This window comes from Dermacentor albipictus, chromosome 3, assembly GCF_038994185.2.
Source record: "Dermacentor albipictus isolate Rhodes 1998 colony chromosome 3, USDA_Dalb.pri_finalv2, whole genome shotgun sequence".
Classification (NCBI taxonomy): Eukaryota; Metazoa; Arthropoda; class Arachnida; order Ixodida; family Ixodidae; genus Dermacentor; species Dermacentor albipictus.
Window position 1 is genome coordinate 12,062,091 of NC_091823.1, and position 22,682 is coordinate 12,084,772.

General features: G+C 44.1%; 1 protein-coding gene and 1 long non-coding RNA gene across 2 annotated transcripts in view; one reads left to right on the forward strand and one right to left on the reverse strand.

Annotated features, from left to right (window-relative positions):
* The window catches only part of LOC139057230 (uncharacterized), a 348,067-nt gene extending 335,483 nt beyond the window's left edge, over positions 1-12,584 (reverse strand). The window contains exon 1 of the long non-coding RNA XR_011512646.1: positions 12,397-12,584. This is a non-coding gene — a long non-coding RNA (uncharacterized lncRNA). The remainder of the gene's footprint in view (positions 1-12,396) is intronic.
* LOC139057229 (uncharacterized) lies at positions 1,848-22,014 on the forward strand. Its single transcript, XM_070535084.1, has 4 exons — positions 1,848-1,952; positions 4,818-5,766; positions 17,139-17,245; positions 21,725-22,014. The coding sequence occupies exons 1-4, from the start codon at positions 1,946-1,948 to the stop codon at positions 21,838-21,840; spliced, it is 1,179 nt and encodes a 392-aa protein (XP_070391185.1). The 5' UTR covers positions 1,848-1,945; the 3' UTR covers positions 21,841-22,014.
* The last annotated feature ends 668 nt before the right edge of the window (positions 22,015-22,682 follow it).

The window sequence follows — 22,682 nt, forward strand, 5'->3', positions numbered from 1 at the left end:
CCTACAGGTACTGGTCGATATACCAGGTCAATATAAAACATACCAAACGAGAATCATTCAAGAACATAGGCAGTACAAAATAACAAAAAAAGTGCAGTACAAGAATATAAATTACAGCAAACGGGGTAAGTATGTAGCAAAAAATTCTAGCAAACATAACGATAAGCAAAACATTTATGTAAGAAAGCACAATGTGGCAACAACAAATCAATGGAGTAGTTGACGAGGGTGGTTACCTAGACGTCATTATGAATAAAGTCTTGGAATTTGCTGATGTTAGTTTCGGTACCGTTGTGTGATGGCAACTGTCTCCACTCCTTTAATGTGCGTGGTATGAAATATTTGCGTAATGTCTAGAGCGGCATATTATGTGTTTTACTTCGTTACTTTATGCAGTAAACTTGCCTTAATCTTTTCTATGAAAAGACCAGCGGTGAACAGGGAAAGCGAAAACCTGGCCCGTATTCACAAAACGCTGTTACGCGGAAACTGTTTGTAAGAGAATATGCGATCGAGTCAATCGTGATGTGGGAGACATCATTAGCATTGGTGGCAGACCAATGGGCAACAGCCCTTACGAATGAAAAGCTTCTGGAATTAGCCCTCTGACTGACTGTGTAATATTATTATAATACAGCACAGTAAGTATTGTTCCCCATGAAAATTCTCTACGCAAGGAGTTCTTTAGCGCAGGAGCCTCAGGACTGGTTGGCTACCAATATAGTGTGTCTAAGCTTAGGTTAGCCAAGCTGTTGATAAAAAAAGGTGCAATCATCGTGCAAGATACGATTATACGACCAACAGATGTATTACGACCGAACAATGTAGATTTTAAAATCGTACATCGCATCGTGACTATATTTTAAACAGCTTAGCTAAACGTTAGCTGGGACACGTTATAATAGCCCATATCTTGCGGGACAGAAGACGCTGACCTTTCGCACAAGTGGCCGATTATAACAGTTTCTTCAATCTCTACTACATATACACACTGGAGGTATCAGTGCCTGGCATATGTTGTATGCACGCATGTCTTGGCCCAAACTAGACGGCCAGACATCAAGCGAGATAAAGATTTTCTAGAGCGTTGACGTGGGTTAGCTTGAGCTAGAGAGAAAAATGCCGCTTCTCTCTCTCTCTCTCTCTCTCTCTCTCTCTCTCTCTCTCTCTCTCTCTCTCTCTCTCTCAGGCGCGCGTGATGAGTTTGCGAAATTAGCGGAATCGCGACCTCCGGGCATTCAAATAAAGGAACGTTGAAGACAGGTCATCATCTGTACGTCATTCGTCTGTAAGTGCAGTAAATTGTCTGCTTTATTATTTTTCTCCTGAAATGATTTACTGTTTCTTGTTTTGTTTCTTTTTTTTTCTCAATTCCTAACATCTACTAAAAGAAATAAGGAGAGCACTTAGGCACCGCAGACTGATCTGAAAACATTTACCTCAGTAGTGGACGTCAGCCACAGCGATGTATATCTTGCCATGTGCAACAAAAATATATTGTAACAACAATTATTACGACAGCAATTCCCTTGCGATTTCTGGGTTTCTTTTCATGCATTTTTAAGTAATGCTAGTTTGTGTCTGCCTTTCTTTCTTCTTTGTACCATCTCTTTTGCCAGCTTTGAGTATCTTCTTTTTTTTCCTATGAAATACTGACTGTTGAACGCGAGCATTTTTCATTTTTTATAAACATGCATGTAAAAGGAACAATAGTAATCGTGATAACTTCTCGCTTTAACATTCTCATTATTACACCACCATTATATTCTCTATCTTTTCTCATCGTCAAACTGCCTGCCAATGTTTGGAATAATGATCATCATCGTCATCTTTCATTCATTCATCATCAACAGTTGCCTAGCAAAGCCTCATCTTGCGCACGTCTCGAGATAAAAGGAGAAGAAACAGACCGCGCCCTCCTGTCCGTCAAAAGTCCGTCGCAGAAATGAGAGGTAAGCTTAATCAGGAAATTCCAAGCGCTCGCGGTGGCAACGCGTAAGCACAGAGGGCCAGGTTCGCAAGTTTCAAGGTGCCTCGAAAGTTTAGCAGTGTCTTTCGAACAGCACACCTCCGTCCGCTAAGCATTGCTCATCGAGACCACGCATGCCCTGTTACGGGGGCTGCTGCTTCGTGCATGGCCCTATTCGTCACGTTTCTATAACAGGTGGGGCATCGTAGCTAGTTACCCGACTTTTTGATGGGTGTACATTATCTTCGGTTAACCTACAAGAAACGTTTGGACAAATCGCAGCGGTCTATGTGGCAATTATTTATAGCTGCTTATAACGGCGCCAGGCAGCGTCCCAGGCGCCTCGTTGTCATCGGCTGCAGAACTTGGAGAGCCTGCACGCAAGGAGGAAGCTATTTCGCTATATTTGGCCACTACGACTTGATATATTCGGCGGTTGTGTGTCACGCATGTTGCCTCTTTCCGGTCGCATTCACTCCCGACTGGGAGAAAGCGCAAATGCATTTGGAAAACTTTGCATCGCGACGGGCCTCACTGACGATAACTAGTTCACAACCGAACGTTTCAAACGCAAGCCTCCAGCTGTGTGTCAAGCTTCGCTCACTAAGGCACGGTATGACAGCATGGAATAACGTTTTGAATAAATGCTCATTACACATAAATTGTGCTTGCCTTGCGCAATTTCTTGAACTCAGTTGGTGGTCACACTTTCTTTACATCAGACAGAAAACTTTTTTTGAATTTCATTTGCTGTATAGCAACATTTAACATGTAATAGCGACACAAGACAAAGCAAAAACGTACGGTACGTGTGCTTTCTGTTCAATAATTGTGATGAGTGCCGCAGCAGTAACAAAGTTCGTTGTCCTTATTAGACCAATTAATTGACAGATGCGGTGTTTCAACAGGAGCTTTTTTAGAAATTATTTCAATGTACTTGAAGTCGACGCTGATTGGGTAGAGAGATGGAGTTTTTCTGCAGAAATCAGGCATTTGTATTGGCTCAAAGGTTGCCCCTATTCTTAGCAATATTTACATGAATAAGGTTGACAGCTGCTTAGAGAAAGCCTCAGGTGATAGCGTTATCAAGATATTTCGTTACGTTGACGATTACCTGATTTTCTGCAATAGGGTAGAATTTGATTTCGCTGCTACCTCAGTAACTGAGCAATTTAAACTTTATGGGGGAGGATTAAAGTTTACCAAGGAATTTCCTCAGTGACGCGTAATTCAGTTTCTTGACAATTCCTTGGTCTTCGAACAAAATCACGTTTGTTGGCAGTACTCCCCAAGATCTTCGAAGCCGTTGCTAAACTTCCTAAGATCTTCGAAGCCGTTGCTAAACTTTCAATCCAAGCATTCCAAAGTAGTAAAAAACGGGATTGCCATGTCATGCCTTAAGTCTTCTCTCACCAGATCCTGCATGCACAACATGAGCGCCAGTTTTAATGCGCATGTCCGGCGCCTATTAGAAGCAGGTTATCCTAGTGTAGCAGTGGCCACTGTGGCTGAGCGCCTAAAGAAGTCGGTTTCGAGGGGGACGGACATGGTTACAGAAAGCAGTAATAGCAAAAGAAGAGTAGTGGCTATTCCATACATTCATACAGTGCCGCACAGGCTTAAAAAAGTTGCAAGTAGATATGATGATAACGTTGCTTTCACTGCTCCCAACAAGCTAGGTAAGATATGCGCTGCCGTGCAGAGGAAAAAAGAGCAGGTAAAAGGCAAAAAAAAACAACAGATATTTGTCCAGTGAAACACAATAAGAACAACAGGTTTACTGACTGCCGTATGGGTGTGGTGTATAAAATTCCTCTTAGCTATGGCCAGTTCTGCGTAGGGCAAACGTGGCGGTGTATCAATCAAAGGCTAATGGAGCATAAAAGGTCGTTAACCGGTGGATCGCCTTCTAATATTTCCCTAGATTGCCAAGATTGTAACTGCCCGCCAGAGTTAGATGAATGCGCGATATTGTACAGGCATAAGAATGAACATACGCGTCTTATGGTAGAGGCATGGCATATCTATAACGGTGGAAGTGCGTGTGTGAGTCAGCCTTCGATTACCTTACATAAGGAAGAGATTAAGTGCCTGAACAACTATTTCTCACGTAGACCGACACATGTACCCGACTGACACGTGGTGATACCAATCGTGAGCTTGCGCAGATTAGTTTTGTGTCTTCTTTCTTTTTTCGCCTCAGTGCTCCCTTCAGTTGATAGTCTGCATTCGTGTTGTCCACTTCTCTACTCTTGTGTCCTGTCTGCAGCCCTCACCTCTTTTTTTTTGCCTAATGAATCCTTACCAACTAGTTCAGCTTTCTGTCGTTCTAAAATAGAACAGGTCTTTGTCCAGTGTCAAAAAAAAACAAAGCTTGACACTTCAATTTCTCCGTCATAGCTCGCATGTGAGCTGGAAGTCAGCGTTTTGAGTAAAGGTTACCGTAATTAGTCATTTTCTACATTCAATGGGCTATTTTACTTGTTTGAGGTCGTAAAATGCCTTTGCATCTGGAGTGCATATAATAAATAATGAAACATAGCTATGGTTGTTTCAGCAGAAACGAATGAACAAAGGGACTACTACTATAAATTAAAGACTGTGTAATCCTTCAGCGTCTACGTCAAAGGCCTTTCGCAACAGTCCTCAACGTTTAGAAATAGCTTTTCCATAAGAGAGCGCAGTTTCATTAATCATTTTCACGTTCCGTAGCCAGCACGATCAGTTCGCTACGATCAGTTCGCTGTAAAAAGAAGAAAGACTTTGTTAAAGTGCAGCTGAGTGAGCTAAAGCACACTGTCACGTCTGACGAATACTCGCATAAATATTCACCGTTCGTCCTGTGCAGCCGCTGGCCGACGAGCCCCTTGCCCGCAACACCCCTGCAGCCCATCGTATCCGGGCAGCCCCGCAGCGCAGTGGGGATGCGCGCCATGCCCAGTGCATGACGCCATCAGCGGCGGTGATGACGACGATGAATATGGCCACGACCCACTCTTCTTCGACCCTCGACACCGCGGGACTGTGCGTAGCCCCGAAAAACGGGCGCAGCAGCATCTCACCAGAAAGATTAAGTACGGAAAACAGTACGACTCGCACATCCATGAGCGGCGGCTCCGTGACCAGAGGAACCTCGAGCACGGACCCATTCCCGAACCTTCCGGAACAACCCTCGATCTGCCACCTCCAAAGCCAGTTGGTTCGACGCGTGCGTCTCCACCGACCTACGCTGGACGACAGGCTTTGACGAGTAAGGAACAGGCAGGACATTCGGCGCGTCATCCGTCTTTGTTACAGCAGCCGCGGGCTCCTGTTTTGGGGCATCCTGGTGAGTTGCAGCAGCAACTGCAGCCGGTCCAACTTTGGCAACCCCAGGCAATTTCGATTCGGATGCCTTCGGTCTCAAAGTCAGTGCCTACATCGTCGAAGCACCAGGTCGGTGCCCGGGTACAGGCGACGCAACCCGCAGTAATCCAGCCTCGCGCGTCTGTACCATCTGCACGCGTTCACAATCAAGTTCAAGAGCACGCCAGGCTGCTGGCAGCGTCCCAGGTAACGCCTCGTGCAAATGTCGACGAGCGCCTGATTCAGCAGCACCGCAAGAGGCGCGGATCGTACTCGAAGTGGGAGTACTCGGACAGTTCCGGGGTTCAGATGAAGGACAAGAAGAAAAAGAAGGAAAAGAAGAAAAAGAAACACAAGGAAAACGCGATAGTTGTCTCCACGCCAAGCGGTCCGTTCTCGCCGGGAACCAAAACCAGGAAAAAGTCCCACAAAGCTCTGAAAAAGGCCCAGGAGTAAGTATGAATCGGCAGCCATCTCGTTTCCTTTCGGTTCGGCACTATTGTAGTGAGTTCCATATATTTGCTATCTTGAAGAACGCGCTATAGCCTGCACGTAAATGCATGTGTCATTTCTTCATGATAACGGGTCAGATGCAAACAGAAGGTTGTGGTGAGCGAACAAGAATTGCGCAAACAAATGTCTCACCGAAAGACTTGGTGCACAAATTTCTGGCGGCAGGAAATGCACAAATACACTGTGATGTTTTTAAACAACAAGCCTTATTTATATTTCATTTGAATGCCCAACAAAACTTATTGCAATAGTTTATCAAGTTAAAGCCACACACTGAATAATATTGACACGCTTCGTGTTCAGTTCATGGATTGACGTCGCCCCAGTTTGTAGCCCGTCTGGGGTAAGACTGGCGCCACATCGAAAAAAAATTATGTTTGCTCAAGTACTTCGTCAAATTTGCAGCTGAGCTTGGTCGAAAAAAAGGTACTTGAAAGAGGGGGTACCGGACCAGCTTATGCACAACACACACATTAATTTGCGTAATTAGTCGGCTTCTCATGACAAGTATAAACGGGCGATGACTGTTGGCCACCGCTTGTTGAGACTTCCCACTGTTCAAACAGAAGCACTTGGACTCGAGTGCACTTACGAATGATCAAAAGTACTTCTGTGCGCTCACTTTAAATATTAAAGGCACCCAATTAACCACGGCCTTTGATGTCGTGTTATCTGCTATCGGAATTGGCTAGCCAATTATTACATTCTTTCGAGCACATGGCTTTGCATTTCGGCTTCTGATTAGCAGGTCTCTACTTGCCCTGTACTGTTACACTGCGACTCGCCGATGTCTTGGATATCGTGTTATTAGCTAATGTTATTAATCCGCCAGTGAAACCAGTACTAAAGTGCAAGCACAATGCAGAATTTGTGATTTGGGCTGCTTATTTGCTTATTAGTGGGCGCTAGCTCTCCCTGCCACAGTGTTAGTTTAGTGCAGCTTGCTGATGCCTTGGGTATTAAAATACCGGCTATTGTGATTGGCCAAGCAAGCAAACTATTTTTACGCGAGCGCACGACCTTGTGATATCAGATTCTCATTCGCTGGTGACTTCTGTGCCTGTCGTAGCATTGAAGATTTCATGCGAAGCATATTACGAGAGCTCAACCCAGCTCCTCAGGCGCGGCGGTGTCGCCTTCAATACCACGTGACACCGTGACGTCACGACAGAGGAGAAGTGGCTTTGGCTCAACTCTTGCAAGATGGGCTGGGTGGGAATCGAACCAGGGTCTCCGGAGTGTGAGACGGAGACGCTACCACTGAGCCACGAGTACGATGCTTCAAAGCGGTACAAAAGCGCCTCTAGTGAATGCAGTGTTGCCTTAGAAACGAGCTGTTTCTAAGGCTCAGGCGTGCGTCGCTTGCTCATTCGCACATTTCGTTGCCGCGCAGAACGCTGCGTTGCTCGACGCTCACCGCGTCCAATGCGGGGCGCGTAGTCGCTGCGCTGTAGCCTATTGTCGTACACCCCTTGGCGGGTCGACGGGAACGCTGTCGCGTTCCACTCTTGAAGGCGAAGCAGAGTAACGCATGAGTTGTTTCTTCATCTAGCCGAACCAAATATAGCCAAGCAACAGCAGTTCACCAGGCTAAACAGTGGTTCAAAAACTAAAATAAAGGCTAGTATGCTTCGCATCCTGGGCTTAACCTTACCTAAGCCACAGCCATTTTTTAAGTTGAAATTTATCGTTGCCTTCAGTATCGGCAATTGTGATTGGTCAGCTAAACAAATCATTCTTACGAGCGCACCCCTTTCTGATCTCGGCTCCTGATTAGCGAGTGATAGCTGTGCCCGTCATAGCACTGCAGCTTGATATTGTATGTCATCGGTGTCATGTAATATCGTAGTCTTAAAAATCGTGATTGAGTAATTGGTCTTCGTGATCGCTGCTGCTGACTAAAAAGGCGTCAGCTATAAATATAATTTCGTGGCACAGTTCAGTGACAGAAAGTGCGGATGTTTTTCCAAATTCTTTCGTCATCTCTTCTTCCTTTTTTTTTCTTTGTGTCTCTGATCGCGTTTCTCTTTCACACTTTTATGTTAAAAACCACAAAACAAAACCCGACAGATAATACGATCGTGCGCAAGTAATTTGTCTGCAGTCGTTGACTGTCGTTCAGAGCTAAATTGTTGAGATGTGACAACCTTTAAAGAAAGAAGGAAGTCGACGCTCATGAAATCCCCGCCCGACGGCTTGCCCCGTCATCCAACTTGAGCGCTCATTCACGAGCTTAACATGAAAGGCCTCAGTCATGTTTTGTGAGATGCGATAAAGATATTGTTCATGTTAGATTAACATATGTGCTTTTTATCACCTACATCTCCACGAGTGTTTTTTTTTTCTTTTTTCTCGCGTCTTGGAAACGCTTGTGCACTAACTGAAAACGTCCGTCCTATTGTAGTTAAGACTATTACTCCTACTGCTACTATTAATAATAACAATATTACTAATTATAATTATAATAATAAAAAATAATGATCATTGCTACCCAAAAATGCAAAAGAACACGAACAGGTCGGTCAACGTCTCAGTTGGCTTGCAGGATCGTACCTATGAACATTATACATATGGTGAATGAAGTCCAGACATTCACAAGACATGGAGAACAAAAAATAAACGACAAGAAATGCAAAAGAAAAACAAGATAACGTTTTGTTATTCTACTTAAAAGAAACTGAAGCAGCAAATATTACGATGGCAAATTGACCTGTGAGTTAACTAATTGCACCATAGCTCCTTCAATAATTCTTTCAGTGCGCTTTCTGAAGTCCTGTTAAAGATTTCATCCGGTGACTTCCTAAAAATGTCTGGCACATATGCACAGCGTCTGGCCGCACCATTCGTTTTGCCTGAACGAGGAACCAAATAACAAACATGCTTTTTGAAGTTCCGTTGTGGCGGTATTTCTTTGTTTAAATGCGGAATTCAAACAATGTTTGACAACCGTTTCGATGAGCAAGGATTGAGCATTCGGTGCACTACGTTCACGGAAGATATTTGCAGCTGTTACTATTGGGGAATTACAGACAACATTTTTAGGAATATTTTTTTATAATTATGTCTGCCCTTCATCTCCAACGATCCGAACACAAGCTAAAGACTAATGCCGTAGCTGAACCTACTGTAGCCCAGTGCACGTACAATCATTTTTTTTTTACAGACAGGGTCGCAAAACATTTGATATTAAACAACAGCCAAGCGACTGACCTCAGTTTTCCACAAATAAGTGATAAGTCGTGTTAACAAGATCAGTTACTATTGAAAGATATTCCAAGCTGTTCAACACAATCGATATATGGGGTAGGCGCACATTTACAAGAAACGCAGTTGGACTTGTGCAAGTAGAGGGGCATGTTAATTACAGTAGTCTTGAGTGGAGAGCAAAAACAAACAAGTAGTGCTTTTGGGGCATTGAGAACAATTCCGTTCTTAGTTAACCAAAGCATTGCATTCTACACGTCATTTTGCAACATTTCAATCGACATATTGTAAGAAAAATGACCTGCCATTAACACAATGCCGCCAGCATACTGAAATTCCGAGCATTTGGAAATTGCCAAAGGAAAGTTATTAACGAAGATGTTAGAAAACAATGGTGATAAAATGGACCCCTGAGGAACACCGGCATTCAGCGACAACTTGGAACTGAAAACGCCCGTATCATCGGTAGAGACCCCGTGAAATTGGTTCCTCAAGTAATTTTCGAGAATTTCGTAGAAAGGCCCATGGAAATTCCAAAAAAATACAGTTTTCTTAACAACACTTCGTGGTTCAGGCTGTCAAACACTTTCGCTACATCTAAGAAGAACGCCTACGTGAAAAAAATCTGATCGAATGCCGAGAACAGTTCAACTGAAAATTTTTCAAGCAATGCCCCAGTGCTACGCCCAGGAACAAATCTGAACTGTCGATCAGTCAAGACAGAAAATTTGTTAAGACAAAGCATAGAAAATAAATTTTTCCGGGATCTGAGCAATAACCGGCAAGATAGAAATTGGCGGATCGTTTTCTATCTCATCTTTCTTCCCCGACTTCTGTAGTGGTAAAACAAGTGCACTCTTTAGGATTTCTGGAATTTCGCCACCTTCCAAAAAAAACATTCAATATATGAATAATAATGTCTGACAGAGCATTGAAATTCCTTCGGGTTATATATGATGATATCCCATCATATCCAGGGTGTTTGTTAGGACGGAAACTCAGGATTCCTTCCAGATTACACCTCGAAATTCTCGGAAGAAAAGCTGACATGGAGGTTGCTCAAAAGAATCGAAAACAGACCGTTTATTGTAACTCGCTCTTCTGAGGTGATTTACAAAAGACCAAGTTTTGCTTACATTATTTGAAGATAGCTGGAATTTATGAAAAAAGTAACGGCGTTTGGTGCCATGCAGAAGAGCAACAACTCTATTTCTCGCCGACTTGTATTTTAATCGCAGTGCTCGGTTTCGCATAAAAAATTTCCGTGTTCATACAGCAGTGGCCCTTTTTTATCGACTTAGCTACCAGCGGTGTGCAACGCAATTCTATTTCTTTTTCAGTTGCATACAGAACCATTCATACACTTTGCCCGGCAAATCTTTTTTGATTAAGGATGCCTAGTCAGTCGAAATGATAAGATTATCAAGCTTGGATTGATTAACTATAGGCACAAGGCATTTGCACTGCCCAGATGCAATTTCGACCGACGGCGTTCCAGACACGTCTGATAATATAAGACGGCATGCTACAAAGTAGTGGTTAGCCAACATTCGTACATGAGATAAATGAACAGTTGGAGCCCTACCCGCTATGTGATGTAAGTAGGATTGCACTATATATATTAGAATTAACAAATTCCGCTCTTGTAGGAACTCCAATTATACATTCCAGATCACAAGCGGACAACGTAGCTATATAACCGCAAACATACACTTTTTAAGGGCATAAAATGTTGATGTTAAAGTCTCCGATCGAACAGAATTGGTCTTCTGAGTTCCACTGCTGCAGACTTTCATCAAGCTTTACAAGAAATCTTGAAAGGATGAATGAGGGTGATCGATAAATCGACAAGATATGCACAAATGAACTCTTCACAGACTTTGACCATAATAGATTCTGCATGTACAAAAGAAATATGAGTAGAAGAAGCTTCGCAGCTGTCGTTTACAAAGACAGCGATACGTCCACCACGCCAATACGCCAATACCTCCGACAACAAAATGTGTGGCAAAGCTCTGCAAGGTGAATGTATCTAGGCAAGCAGGGGAAACATTGATTTCTGTAATTACAAAAACGTCTACAAAGCCAGCTGCACACTCACCCAGAAATGAAAAAATAGCTCTTCCCAGTATTTACGCACCCTTCGAATATTAATGCTCAGAACGGTAAAATTTAGACGAGAATCGCATCATAATTCTGTTTTAAATGAACTGAAGTCCGGCAGTTCACTGAAAGAAAAAGAAATGCTGGCAAAGCAGTGTTTTGCAGGCCTGATCATTTACCGATTCGATCAAGAGACGCTGTTTCATTCTTTTTCATGAAGATCTTGACTCCTTTCATCCAACAAAACTGATAGCCCTCCTCCTTTGCCTTCGTTCTGGCTTTCCAGAAGAGATCAAGGTTAGCTTTGGTGAAGTTATCGCTGAAGTAGATCTTTGGAAATGATACACCTTCACCTAGTTGCTTCAGCTTTCCCTGCGCTTCAAACTGATTTTCTTTGAAACTAACAGATGTAAAGCGCACCATGACCACAGCTGTAACAACGATTTTGACTCAAGCGATGTACGGCCGTAATATCATCAGATAAAAAACCAGACAGTTCCAGTTTCACTGTCATTTGCATAATTGTTTGTGTTAAGCTTTCATTACTTTTCTCTGGCAAACCGTGAATCAAGATTCTTTCGTTGGCTGTACTGCACAATTTCGTTCTGGTTTTCTTCTAGTTTTTTTATTACTTCTGTATAAATTACCAGTTACTTTCAGAGCATCCAGTTCATGACCATCAGAGCATTGACGTTCATTAATATCCTGCTGCTGCTGCGAAAGAGAATCATACTTCTCGGAGAAAAACAACACGGATCCTTCGAGTTCCCTAACAAATTTCGATACCGCCATGAATTCTTCCTGCAGCAATAGGAGAGAATCAATTTTCTTATGTAGAACCGGCAAATATTGCAAACTTTTTCTGTTTTCTCTTAGCCCATTCAACAGTGATGACTCTGAAGCACTGTTTTCCTGAATGTCTGACTCTGCGCCACTGTTTAGTCTCTTGTTATTTCGGCACGTTTTACACACGCAAGCATCTCTCTTAACTTGACTCATGGTATTAAACGTATTAGTTACTATTCCAGAGCATGACTTGTTGAGATTATACGAAAAGTAGCATTCCACACATATTTTTCTATCGGTAGGCAGTCTTAGGACAAGCAATACAATTATATTTTCTCATTGTGCACAGTAAACTATTTAAAGAGAGAAAAAAATAGGCAGCTAGCAGTGAAACGAGTCTACAAAACTGGCAGCAGTCCGAGACAACCTAATTGAAGGAATTCTTGTCGAAACAAAAGGCGACGAGAATCACTCACCAGAAGAAGCGCAGAAGTCGCCCGAGGCCCGCCGTAATGGCCACTGAAGCTGCCAGCGTGTCGTCGTCGCCTCGCAGAGAGCAGCCAGAAGCGACTACTACGACGAGCAGGGGGGCGGGGCAGACACTTTTTCGGTGAGCAAGTAGCAGCGCGCACGCGCACTAGCTTTGACCGGGGGCACCGGCGTGGTGGGGAAGTTCTGCCGAAATAATGAGATAAGTGCTTACTGGACGACAAGCCGAAGAAGTCCAAGTTCCGCAGCTGCAATAATAATAATAATAATAATAATAATAATAATAATAATAATAATAATAATGTAGAAGAAACCCGTCTGGGAAGGCATACTTCCCGAAACTGATTAGAGGAGTCACAAATATGTGGTGTAGATAGAGGAGGAAGAGAGGGTCCCGAAATATTATCAAAGTACAGCTTTTAAAAGAATAGCTGCATATCAAATAAAAATGAGACAAGCTAGAGGTTTCCAGAAATGGCGAGCTATAGTACACAGCCTCCAAGGGGGAAAACAAAGTGTATGGCTCAATTAGGGGGTAAATCATTTTAAACGTATCGATATAAGCACGGCATGGCACCTTTCTTCAAAACGATGTGGTGCGTTCAGTGAATACTGCCCCGTGCGCGTGATCAAGTGCATGCAGGCAAGCAGAGACGGCAGGAATAGACTGCATAAACCGCTTTTTATGCCAACTTGTGATTTCTTAAGGATGCAACTCCGTGGCGACGGTAACAACAAGTGCTGTCGGTGGTCATCGAAAAGAACGCGAATGCTTGCGTTTGACCGCTTTTATAGAACCTTTGAGATGCGCTCTTGGCGGTGAAGTAAATTCGCGAGCGTGCAACAATCATCTATTGGCGCACCTACATGCTAACACGACGACTCCCCGTCTTTCTGGAAAGAATGGCGGCGTTTGAGAATAATGCATTGCCTGATATTGCGAGCACGTTCTCATGCGACAGCAACAATCTGAAACATAACAAAGTCACGCGAAAGCGAATTGCTAAATTGTGAGGTTCAACGTCCGCATTTATATAAACTGCGCGGGGGGTTATGAGGGTGGAATATAGTGGAGGGCTCCGAATTAATTTTGGGGTGCTCTTCAAGTGCACCCACTGGAGGCTCTACGAGCGCTTTTGATGGGAAATCGTTTAATGGCCCATTGAGCAGGAAACCTGGCGTCTGTGACCTCTGGCAGCGAAACGGCACCTAAGCTCGCATTGCCGTTGGCGGCGACGCCACGTTAGGAACGCGCCTTCACGGAGTTCCTCCCCATCGGCTACGACGCCACGTGAGCCACCATGGCCACGTCATGAGAGAGAAGGAGATTCTTGTTGATGGGAAGGAAAGGTTGGGGTAAAGTGCAGCGCAGTAACTGTCTCTCAGCAGAGGACGCCTCAACCGCGCTGCACAGGGGGTAGGGAATGAAAGTAGAGGGAGAGAAAGTGCACCAGAAACAGCAGCACGCCGCGGAAATGCGACGTGCTGCTGTTTCTGGTGCACTTTCTCTCCCTCGCAGCGCCTTGGCGGAGCAGAGCGGGCGAAAGGGAACAGCTGCTGATGCAATAGCGCCAAGTGTTGTGCGAGGGAAGAGGGCATCGCCGGCGATGCCACGTTACCCTCGCTCTCGGCCCGAGCGCTCTTCGACGGGTCTTATATGTTTGAAGACCGATGCCCTCTTCCGTTTAGTCCGCGCTGTTAAGACGAAGAAAAACAGCAGCAAGATCCTCCTGTTTTGCATCGTTTGTATGATTGTTGTATCAGTTTCGCAGTGTCGAATAAAAATACTGTCTCCTAGTCCTAGCTAACCGTCTATTTATCATTTTGTTCTTTTGTGTGACTTATGTCACAAATACAATGTCTTGTTTCAGCTGCATGGAATTTTATAAAGGTGGCTTCTGTGTCTGGTGGCCACCAGGAACTCTGTATCGTGAAAAATACTGCATGTAATGAATAAGGATATCTTATATAACTGCTTAATTAGCAATTATAGAGGAAACATTGCGATTCCGGAATTGAGGTCCCAAAGTCATAATATTACCTCTGCAAAAACTTCTCTAAACAAAATCGTCTTGGGTGCTGGAGCCTGCAGTACTTTGGCACTGAGGGCGGCCCACTATGGCAGCACCGAAAGAAATATGGAATAGTGCACCAGATACGTCGATCTCTCTGTCCTCTCCATTGCACGTACAGTAACGGAAGCTCTCGCTGGCACTGGCTTCATCGCTACCTTCTCTCTTTTTTTTTTCGCATGGTGACGCCAGGAATCGGCGTGAAGCGTGCTCTATTCCGTTACTAACCTTGCGGTGGTACCGCAGTTCGCATAATGACATTGGCCAATAGCCGGAAATAAAGAAAGGCTTTATGAATCAGAATGAAGAGAACTCGTAATTGTGATAGCATTGACACCTGTGCAGCAGGGAAGTAGGTGGCGTTTTCTAATTAGGTGGGGCGATGAGCGTCATTGACACATGACTTAGTTTCCTTTGGGTTCAGGGCTGCCCACAGCCAAAATACTGCACCCCGTAGTACCTACGTCGATTTTTGTGAAGTTGCTGTTGAGCAACATATGACTCTCGTGCTTCCATTTTGCAAATGCAATATTTTTATTTTTAATAAATAAACAAGACGTTTAAACTTTTGATTAAAATATTTTTGTTACTTGTGAGCCATATTTTCCTCGATGCCGCATCTGTACTGGCTGCCAAGCCTTACAGACTTACAGCACATGTGCAAATTCGCTTATCACAAGTTATAAATGCAGTGCCCGGTGTTATTTGGTGCAGAAACAAAACAGTGTGTAGTATACCTGCTACATTCGCGATCTCTGGGAACGAAAGCTAGGAGGGGAGGGGGCGGGGGTATCTAAGGCGGCTGTGCTGGTGCTAAAACATCCTCCTCCTCCCTTTTCTCTTTCTGAAAATTTTCGATATACTCGCCTTCATGACTATACTCGGGAGGGGGGGGGGGGAGGGAGGTTTGACCGAAGATCTAAGATCCACGGATGCCAGACTACCTAGCCACGTTACTGCCGCTATGGTACATTAGACGCAGCGCAAAACTCGAAGTACCGCTCAGCGCCGTCCAACGGCACCTGAATGCTTTCATATTCGCAACTCATAAGAAGCGTTCAGGTGTCTTCAGATATTTTTTCCGCCCCTATCGAAACAAAGAGAATTATCGAGATTGCGTGTGAAACATGCTTGACAATAGTGATTTAAGATATTAGAAACATCTTACTGTACTCCAGTCAAAGCGGGCTAGACTCGAACACAGCGTGCGGCGGGAACGAAATAGGGTCCATGATTGGCCTAAAAGCGTAAGGAAAACGAAATTTAAATTATATTCTTGGATTTTACGTGCCAAAGCTACGATCTCATTATGAAGAACAAGAAAAACGAAGACAGAAGACGAGGCGTCCATTAAGGGCCGTATTTTGCAGCGTTCTATTTCTCCATCTTTTCGGCGATCGTAATTGTCTCGGACATGACTCGAACGGCGCCGTGCCAGTATAATCATTGGTATAAGCCAATCGGAGTCCCGCGAGATGAGAAAATAAGGGTGGTAAGGGAATGGACCTTACAAACTTTAGACCTTCTATCTCCATCATGGGGTCACGTTTAGTACAAATTGAAGGAATTTAGACAAACGCAACTGGGGTGAACTTTCCCGGAAGGCTAAATTGACACACGCCACCAATCTTCAAAATATACTTTTTAAAAAGTTGCTTTAGGAAGTGGCGTACAGCGACAGACTGTCAAAGATCTCTCCTATTTTTGTCGATGCTATGTCTGTGTACCAAACGTACAGCCTGTTTTATTTTCTGTTTCTTTCTTCCATTTCGTTTCTTCCTTTCTTTCTTTTGTTTTCTTTTTTTTTCAAGTTTTGAACCAATTTCTATCAAAAACCATCTGCGACGGAATGTGCGCGCAATTCAAACCTTTCAGGGGGATCTCTTGAAGAGGCGGACGTTACTGGCGCGGCAAATCGCAATTTCCAGGTGGCTAGGTGACAAGATTCACTAAGTAACGTCTTATTTATTCACTTTAGTGTACATGTTGCAATCGAGAAATTGAAACCAAGCAGTAGTGCTGAAGCAGTAGCGCTGCAGTTGAAAGCCAGGCAGTGCTAAGCCATATTTGCTTAGCAGAAATCGTAAGGATAGCAGTACTTTGGAGACATCCGACCTTAAGTGCTACGATATACATTGGTGTTCTAACTAGCAGTTTATCTGTATTATGAGTGAAGCAGTTGGGGATGATCTTAACTGTAACGCGAATGCATTTTTGAGCATATTTTATCGACGCATATCTTGAAAGTGGCGCTAGTCTTAGCATTTGTGCTCAGCTAAAATTGCTTCTCTCCTGGTTCGGTTAAATTTCGCAACTGTAGCATAGCAACTGTAGCAACTGTAGCAAGTGAATAATTAACAACGTAATTAGTGTACTTCTCTTATATTAGCAACCGTAACGTTGCAATTTGTCGCACAAATAACGTCCGCTTATTAAGGCAGTCCACCGAATCGCGCTATATGCTTCATGCAATTTTTGAAAGTTGTTCGACCTAAAATAGGAAAAAGAAAAGACGCGGTATATGCTCATCTTTTCGTTTATTTATGTGACACCACAAAGTATCAGCATATTTCTATCTGTAAATTGCTAAAAAGCCTTCCCTCGTTAGACACGCAAAATGATAGCCCGCTTAACTATTACGTTTGGTTTTCTTGCAGACTGTGGCAATTCAGCCATTTTGTTGGCACTTGCTGCTTAATATTCGAAATTATCGGCACCATCATCATCCTTTTGGCCGCAATGTATTGGCTCATCCCAAAGCCTGGTGAGTTATCAGATTTTTCTTGTTTAAAAAGCAATCTCTGGCTTGTACAATCCCCATACAAATAGTTGTGTGGGATAGAGTATAGGATACGCTCTAGACTTTCTTATATATTTACACCGCACTTGATCTGTATATAAAATGTTAACAAAAATTTGAAAGCATCATAGCGTCCGAGGTGCGGAGCATACCAGAGCGAGATGCAAAGTTTCACAGTCCTCCTTTCTTCTACACAGCGTGACACAAGCGCATTTATTTTGCCTACAAAGCGCCCGTGGTTAGCGCTGCTTCTGAAGAAAAGCGATGCGAGAACAACCTCAGACGACGTTCACTGTCAAAGCCCAGGTGGCAAATTTAGGTCAACATTGAGCTGGTGATTCATCGTAATATTCTTCACATCTTTACATGATCTCAAATTTATTTTATCGTTATCAAGTTCATAAGTACAAAATATAGAAGTAGTACATCAATCACCAGGTTCAGATACCAATGGCGGCCTGTCTGGAACCACGGATTCTTAGCACCCTCTCCTGCGTCGTAGGTCTGACCGCCGCCATAGTCAGTTGCTTCGCAGCTGCTGGGGACTGAGGGCAGGGGTTTGATTGTTGTGTTCATATAGGAGGTTGTGGCCAAGTACTGCACCAGGGTAGTCAATCCTGTTTTGGTGAGGGAATGCGTTACCGGTTCTGGTCACCGGGATCAGGCCACACTCCAGGCCTGTTTATGCAATTTTATTAACACGCGGATTTTTTTTTTAATTCGGTGAAAATTGCGTGGCACCGGGATTCGAAACCATGGTGCTCTTGCACGCGAGGCGGATGTTCTACCATTACGCCACCGCTGCAGAAACCTGGCAACGTTTACGCTAGAACGTCATCTAGTGAGGCGAGTCTAGCAGTGCTATTGGAGGAATTAGAGGGCAGTAAATGGAATATAACAGGGCTCAGTGAAGTTAGGAGGACGAAAGAAGCATATGCAGTGCTGAAAAGTGGGCACGTGCTGAGCTACCGGGCCTTAGCGGAGAGACGAAAACTAGGAGTCGGATTCCTGGTTAATAAGGATATAGCTGGTAACATACTGGAATTCTATAGCATTCACGAGAAGGTGGCAGGTCCTGTTGCGAAACTTCATAAGAGGTACAAATTGAAGGTCGTACAGGTTTACGCCCCTACATCCAGTCATGGTGACTAGGAAGTCGAAACCTTCTATGAAGACGTGGAATCGGCAATGGGTAAAGGCAGAACAAAATACACTATACTGAGGGGCGACTTCAATGCCAGGGCAGGCAAGAAGCAGGCTGGAGACAAGTCAGTGGGGGAATATGGCATAGGCTCTAGGAATAGCAGGGGAGAGTTATTAGTAGAGTTTGCAGAAAATAATAATATGCGGTTAATGAATACCTTCTTCGGCAAGCGGGATGGCCGAAAGTGGACGTGGAGGAGCCCGAATGGCAAGACTAGAAATTAAATAGACTTTATACTCTGCGCTAACCCTGGTATGGTACAAGATGTGAACGTGCTCGGCAAGGTGCGCTGCAGTGACCAAAGGATTGTAAGAACTCGAATTAGCCTAGACTTGAAGAGGGAACGGAAGAAACTGGTACATAAGAAGCCGATCAATGAGTTAGCGGTAAGAGGGAAAATAGAGGAACTCCGGATCAAGCTACAGAGCAGGTATTCGGCCTTAACTCAGGAAAAGGATCTTAGTGTTGAAGATATGAAATACAATCTTGTGGGCATCATTAAGGAATGTGCAATACAAGAAGGTGGTAACTCCGTTAGACAGGATGCCAGTAAGCTATCGCAGGAGACGAAACACCTCATCAAGAAACGCCAATGTATGAAAGCCTCTAACCCTACAGCTAGAATAGAACTGGCAGAACTTTCCAAGTTAATCAACAAGCGTAAGACAGCTGACATAAGGAAGTATAATATGGATAGAATTTAACATACTCTCAGGAACGGAGGAAGCCTAAAAGCAGTGAAGAAGAAACTAGGAATAGGCAAAAATCAGATGTATGCGTTAAGAGACAAAGCCGGCAATATCGTTACTAATATCGATCAGACAATTCAAGTGGCTGAGGATTTCTATAGAGATTTATACAGTACCAGTGACACCCAGGACGATGATGGAAGAGAGAATACTCTAAAGAAATTTGAAAACGCCGGAAGAAGTAAAGAAAGCCTTGGGAGCTATACAAGGGGGGAAGGCAGCCGGGGAGGATCAGGTAGCAGCAGATTTGTTGAAGCATGGTGGGCAGATTATTCTAGAACAACTGGCCAACCTGCATACGCAATGCCTCATGACTTCAAGCGTACCGGAATCTTGGAAGAACGCTAACATAATCCTAATCCATAAGAAAGGGGACGCCAAAGGCCAAAGACTTAAAAATTGTAGATCGATCAACTCACTGTCCGTTGCCTACAAAGTATTTACTAAGGTAATTGCAAATAGAATCAGGAACACCTTAAACTTCCATCAACCAAAGGACCAGGCAGGATTCCGCAAAGGCTACTCAACAATAGACTATATTCACACTATCAATCAGGTGATAGAGAAATGTGGGGAATATAACCAACCCTTATATATAGCTTTCATTGATTACGAGAAAACGTTTGATTCAGTCGAAACCTCAACAATCATGCAGGCATCACGAAATCAGGGTGTAGACGAGCCGTATGTAAAATACTGAAAGATATCCCTAGCGGCTCCACAGCCACCGTAGTCCTCCATAAAGAAAGCAACAAAATCCCCCAAAAGAAAGGAGTCAGGCAGGAAGATAGGATATCTCCAATGCAATTCACAGCGTGTTTACAGGAGGTATTCATTGACCTGGATTGGGAAGAATTGGGGTTAAGAGTTAATGGAGAATACCTTAGTAACTTGCGATTCGCTGATGATATTGCCTTGCTTAGTAACTCAGGGGATCAATTGCAATGCATGCTCACTGACTTGGATAGGCAAAGCAGAAGGGTGGGCCTAAAAATTAATCTGCAGAAAACTAAAGTAATGTTTAACAATCTCAGAAGAGAACAGCAGTTTACGATAGGTAGCGAGGCACTGGAAGGGGTAAGGGAATACATCTACTTAGGGCAGGTAGTGACCACGGATACGGATCACGAGACTGAAATAATCAGAAGAATAAGAATGTGCTGAGGAGTGTTTGGCAGGCATTCTCAAATCATGAACAGCAGGTTGCCATTATCCCTTAAAAGAAAAGTGTATAACAGCTGTGTCTTACCAGTACTCACGTATGGGGCAGAAACCTGGAGGCTTACGAAAAGGGTTCTGCTGAAATTGAGGACGACGCAACGAGCTATGGAAAGAAGAATGATGGGTGTAACGTTAAGGGATAAGAAAAGAGCAGATTATGTGAGGGAACAAACGCGAGTTAATGACATCTTACTTAAGTCAAGAAAAAGAAATGGACATTGGCAGTACAGGTAATGAGGAGGGAAGGTAACCGATGGTCTTTAAGGGTTACGGACTGGGTTCCAAGGGAAGGGAAGCGTAGCAGGGGTCGGCAGAAAGTTAGAGATTAAGAAGTTTGCAGGGACAACATGTGCACATTTAGTACATGACCGGAGTAGTGAGAAGTATGGGTAGAGGCCTTTGCCCTGCAGTGGGCGTAACCAGACTGATAGTGATGATGATGACATCAATCACGAGGTTGCAGATGGGCAAATAAAGAATTACCACGAGTAATGGCTTTGAGTATCATTATAACGATGTGTATATTGGGCGCTAGGCTTTAAAAAAATGGAAAAAGTCTATATTTTGCACAATATAACTGACGCGTCTGTACTTCCACTGGCACAGGCGTAATAGTTTATATTGCAGCAGCAGTACTCTCACGAGTGAGCTTTTATTTCGAATAGGCATGAACTCAACAGCTTGCTTATACAGTGCGCGCGCGTGCGAGCGTTTGTGCGTGTGCGTGCGTGCGCGTGTGAGCGTTTGTGTGTGTGTGTGTGTGTGCGTGTGCGTGTGCATGTGCGTGTGCGTGTGTGTGTGTGTTTGGTTCCGCACAGTAGCGTAGCAACAGGGGGGCCCAGGGGACCGGGGGGCCGTGGGCCCCGGGTGCAAGGGGCCAGTGGGGAGGTGTCATACACGTCTGAAGACACCCCTCTTTCCGCCGGCAACACCCGGGGGGGGGGGGATGACAGAAGACCTATGGGCCCCGGGTGTCTGACGACCTAGCTACGCCACTGGTTCCGCACTAAACCGTATTCAAACAGCTTGCTGAGCAACAGAGCATCCCTCTAATTGGCTATTGTCATTGTCCCGTTGTCATTGTCTATTGTTTGCACCTACCTGACGGCATTATTATTACGTCGTCTTTTTGTGGGTGTAATACTTTGATAAGGTGCGTAATCAGCCAGCACGTACACGCTATTTACCATTTCATCAATATTTACATAACATATGTTGGCTTCCGCTATAATATTGTTCTAATATCTGATTCCTCTATGCTTTTCGCAGATGAAGAACCAATATCGAAGATTTATTACGCTGACGAAGACGGAGAAAAAGTCCCTCCCTTAATGCCCGCAAACTTTATTCATGGCGGAGCCGCAAGGAACGCTCAGCATCTGTGACGATGGTGGGGTTACGATTTCGCGACGCTCATCAGCAATACACGAAGATCGTTACAATCTTGTTCTTGCCAATTTCACAATATGTGTGCAAGAGTGACTGTGTGCGAGCTTAAAAAGTTATTCTGCGCAGAGCGCGGGATTGCTGGCGCTAAATATACACCCTTACGGCAAAAATTATCGCAGTCCGACTCTCCTTCTGAGTTCATACAAGCTGAATATGTTCTACTACACCAATAACGCGGAAGGCAGTTTAGATTTCAATTGTCTTCCTCGCCATCGCCATATCTCTGACATGTATTAGCAATTGGGCACGACGCACCAAACACTCGACTCCTTAAACATTTTTCATTGCATTTAGCGTGACGGTTTCCTAATTACCACGCATATCGCAGGGAAACAGTCCACGTATATATATATATATATATATATATATATATATATATATATATATATATATATATATATATATATGCGATGACGTGGGATCGTTCCCCACCTGGGGCATGAAGTTGTTTTTAACGCGACAGCGTTAAGGAGCTCGTGTCGTAGAAAAGCCGGTGTCGGCGTCGGCGGCGTTGGCCATGAGCGAAAACTCCCGGAAGGTAACTCATGAATAAAAACAACTTGCAAAATGGGCCACTTGGGAATCGAACCAGGGTCCCCGGAGTGTGAGGCGGAAACGCTGCTACTCAGTCACGAGTTCGATGCTTCAAAGTGGTACGAAAGCGCCTCTAGTGAATGCGGCGTTGTCCTAGAACTGTGCCGTAGAATGTTATACTGCGGTGTATATCGGTAATTATGAGCATGTAACTTACAGAAGTTGCAGTTAAGCGAGTAGCGAA

What these genes read in the sequence shown, in the direction of transcription:
- LOC139057229 (XM_070535084.1), top strand. An exon ending in GCTCTGAAAAAGGCCCAGGA is followed by an intron (nt 5,767 to 17,138) that starts GTAAGTATGAAT and finishes GTTTTCTTGCAG; the next exon opens with ACTGTGGCAATTCAGCCATT. An exon ending in TTGGCTCATCCCAAAGCCTG is followed by an intron (nt 17,246 to 21,724) that starts GTGAGTTATCAG and finishes TGCTTTTCGCAG; the next exon opens with ATGAAGAACCAATATCGAAG.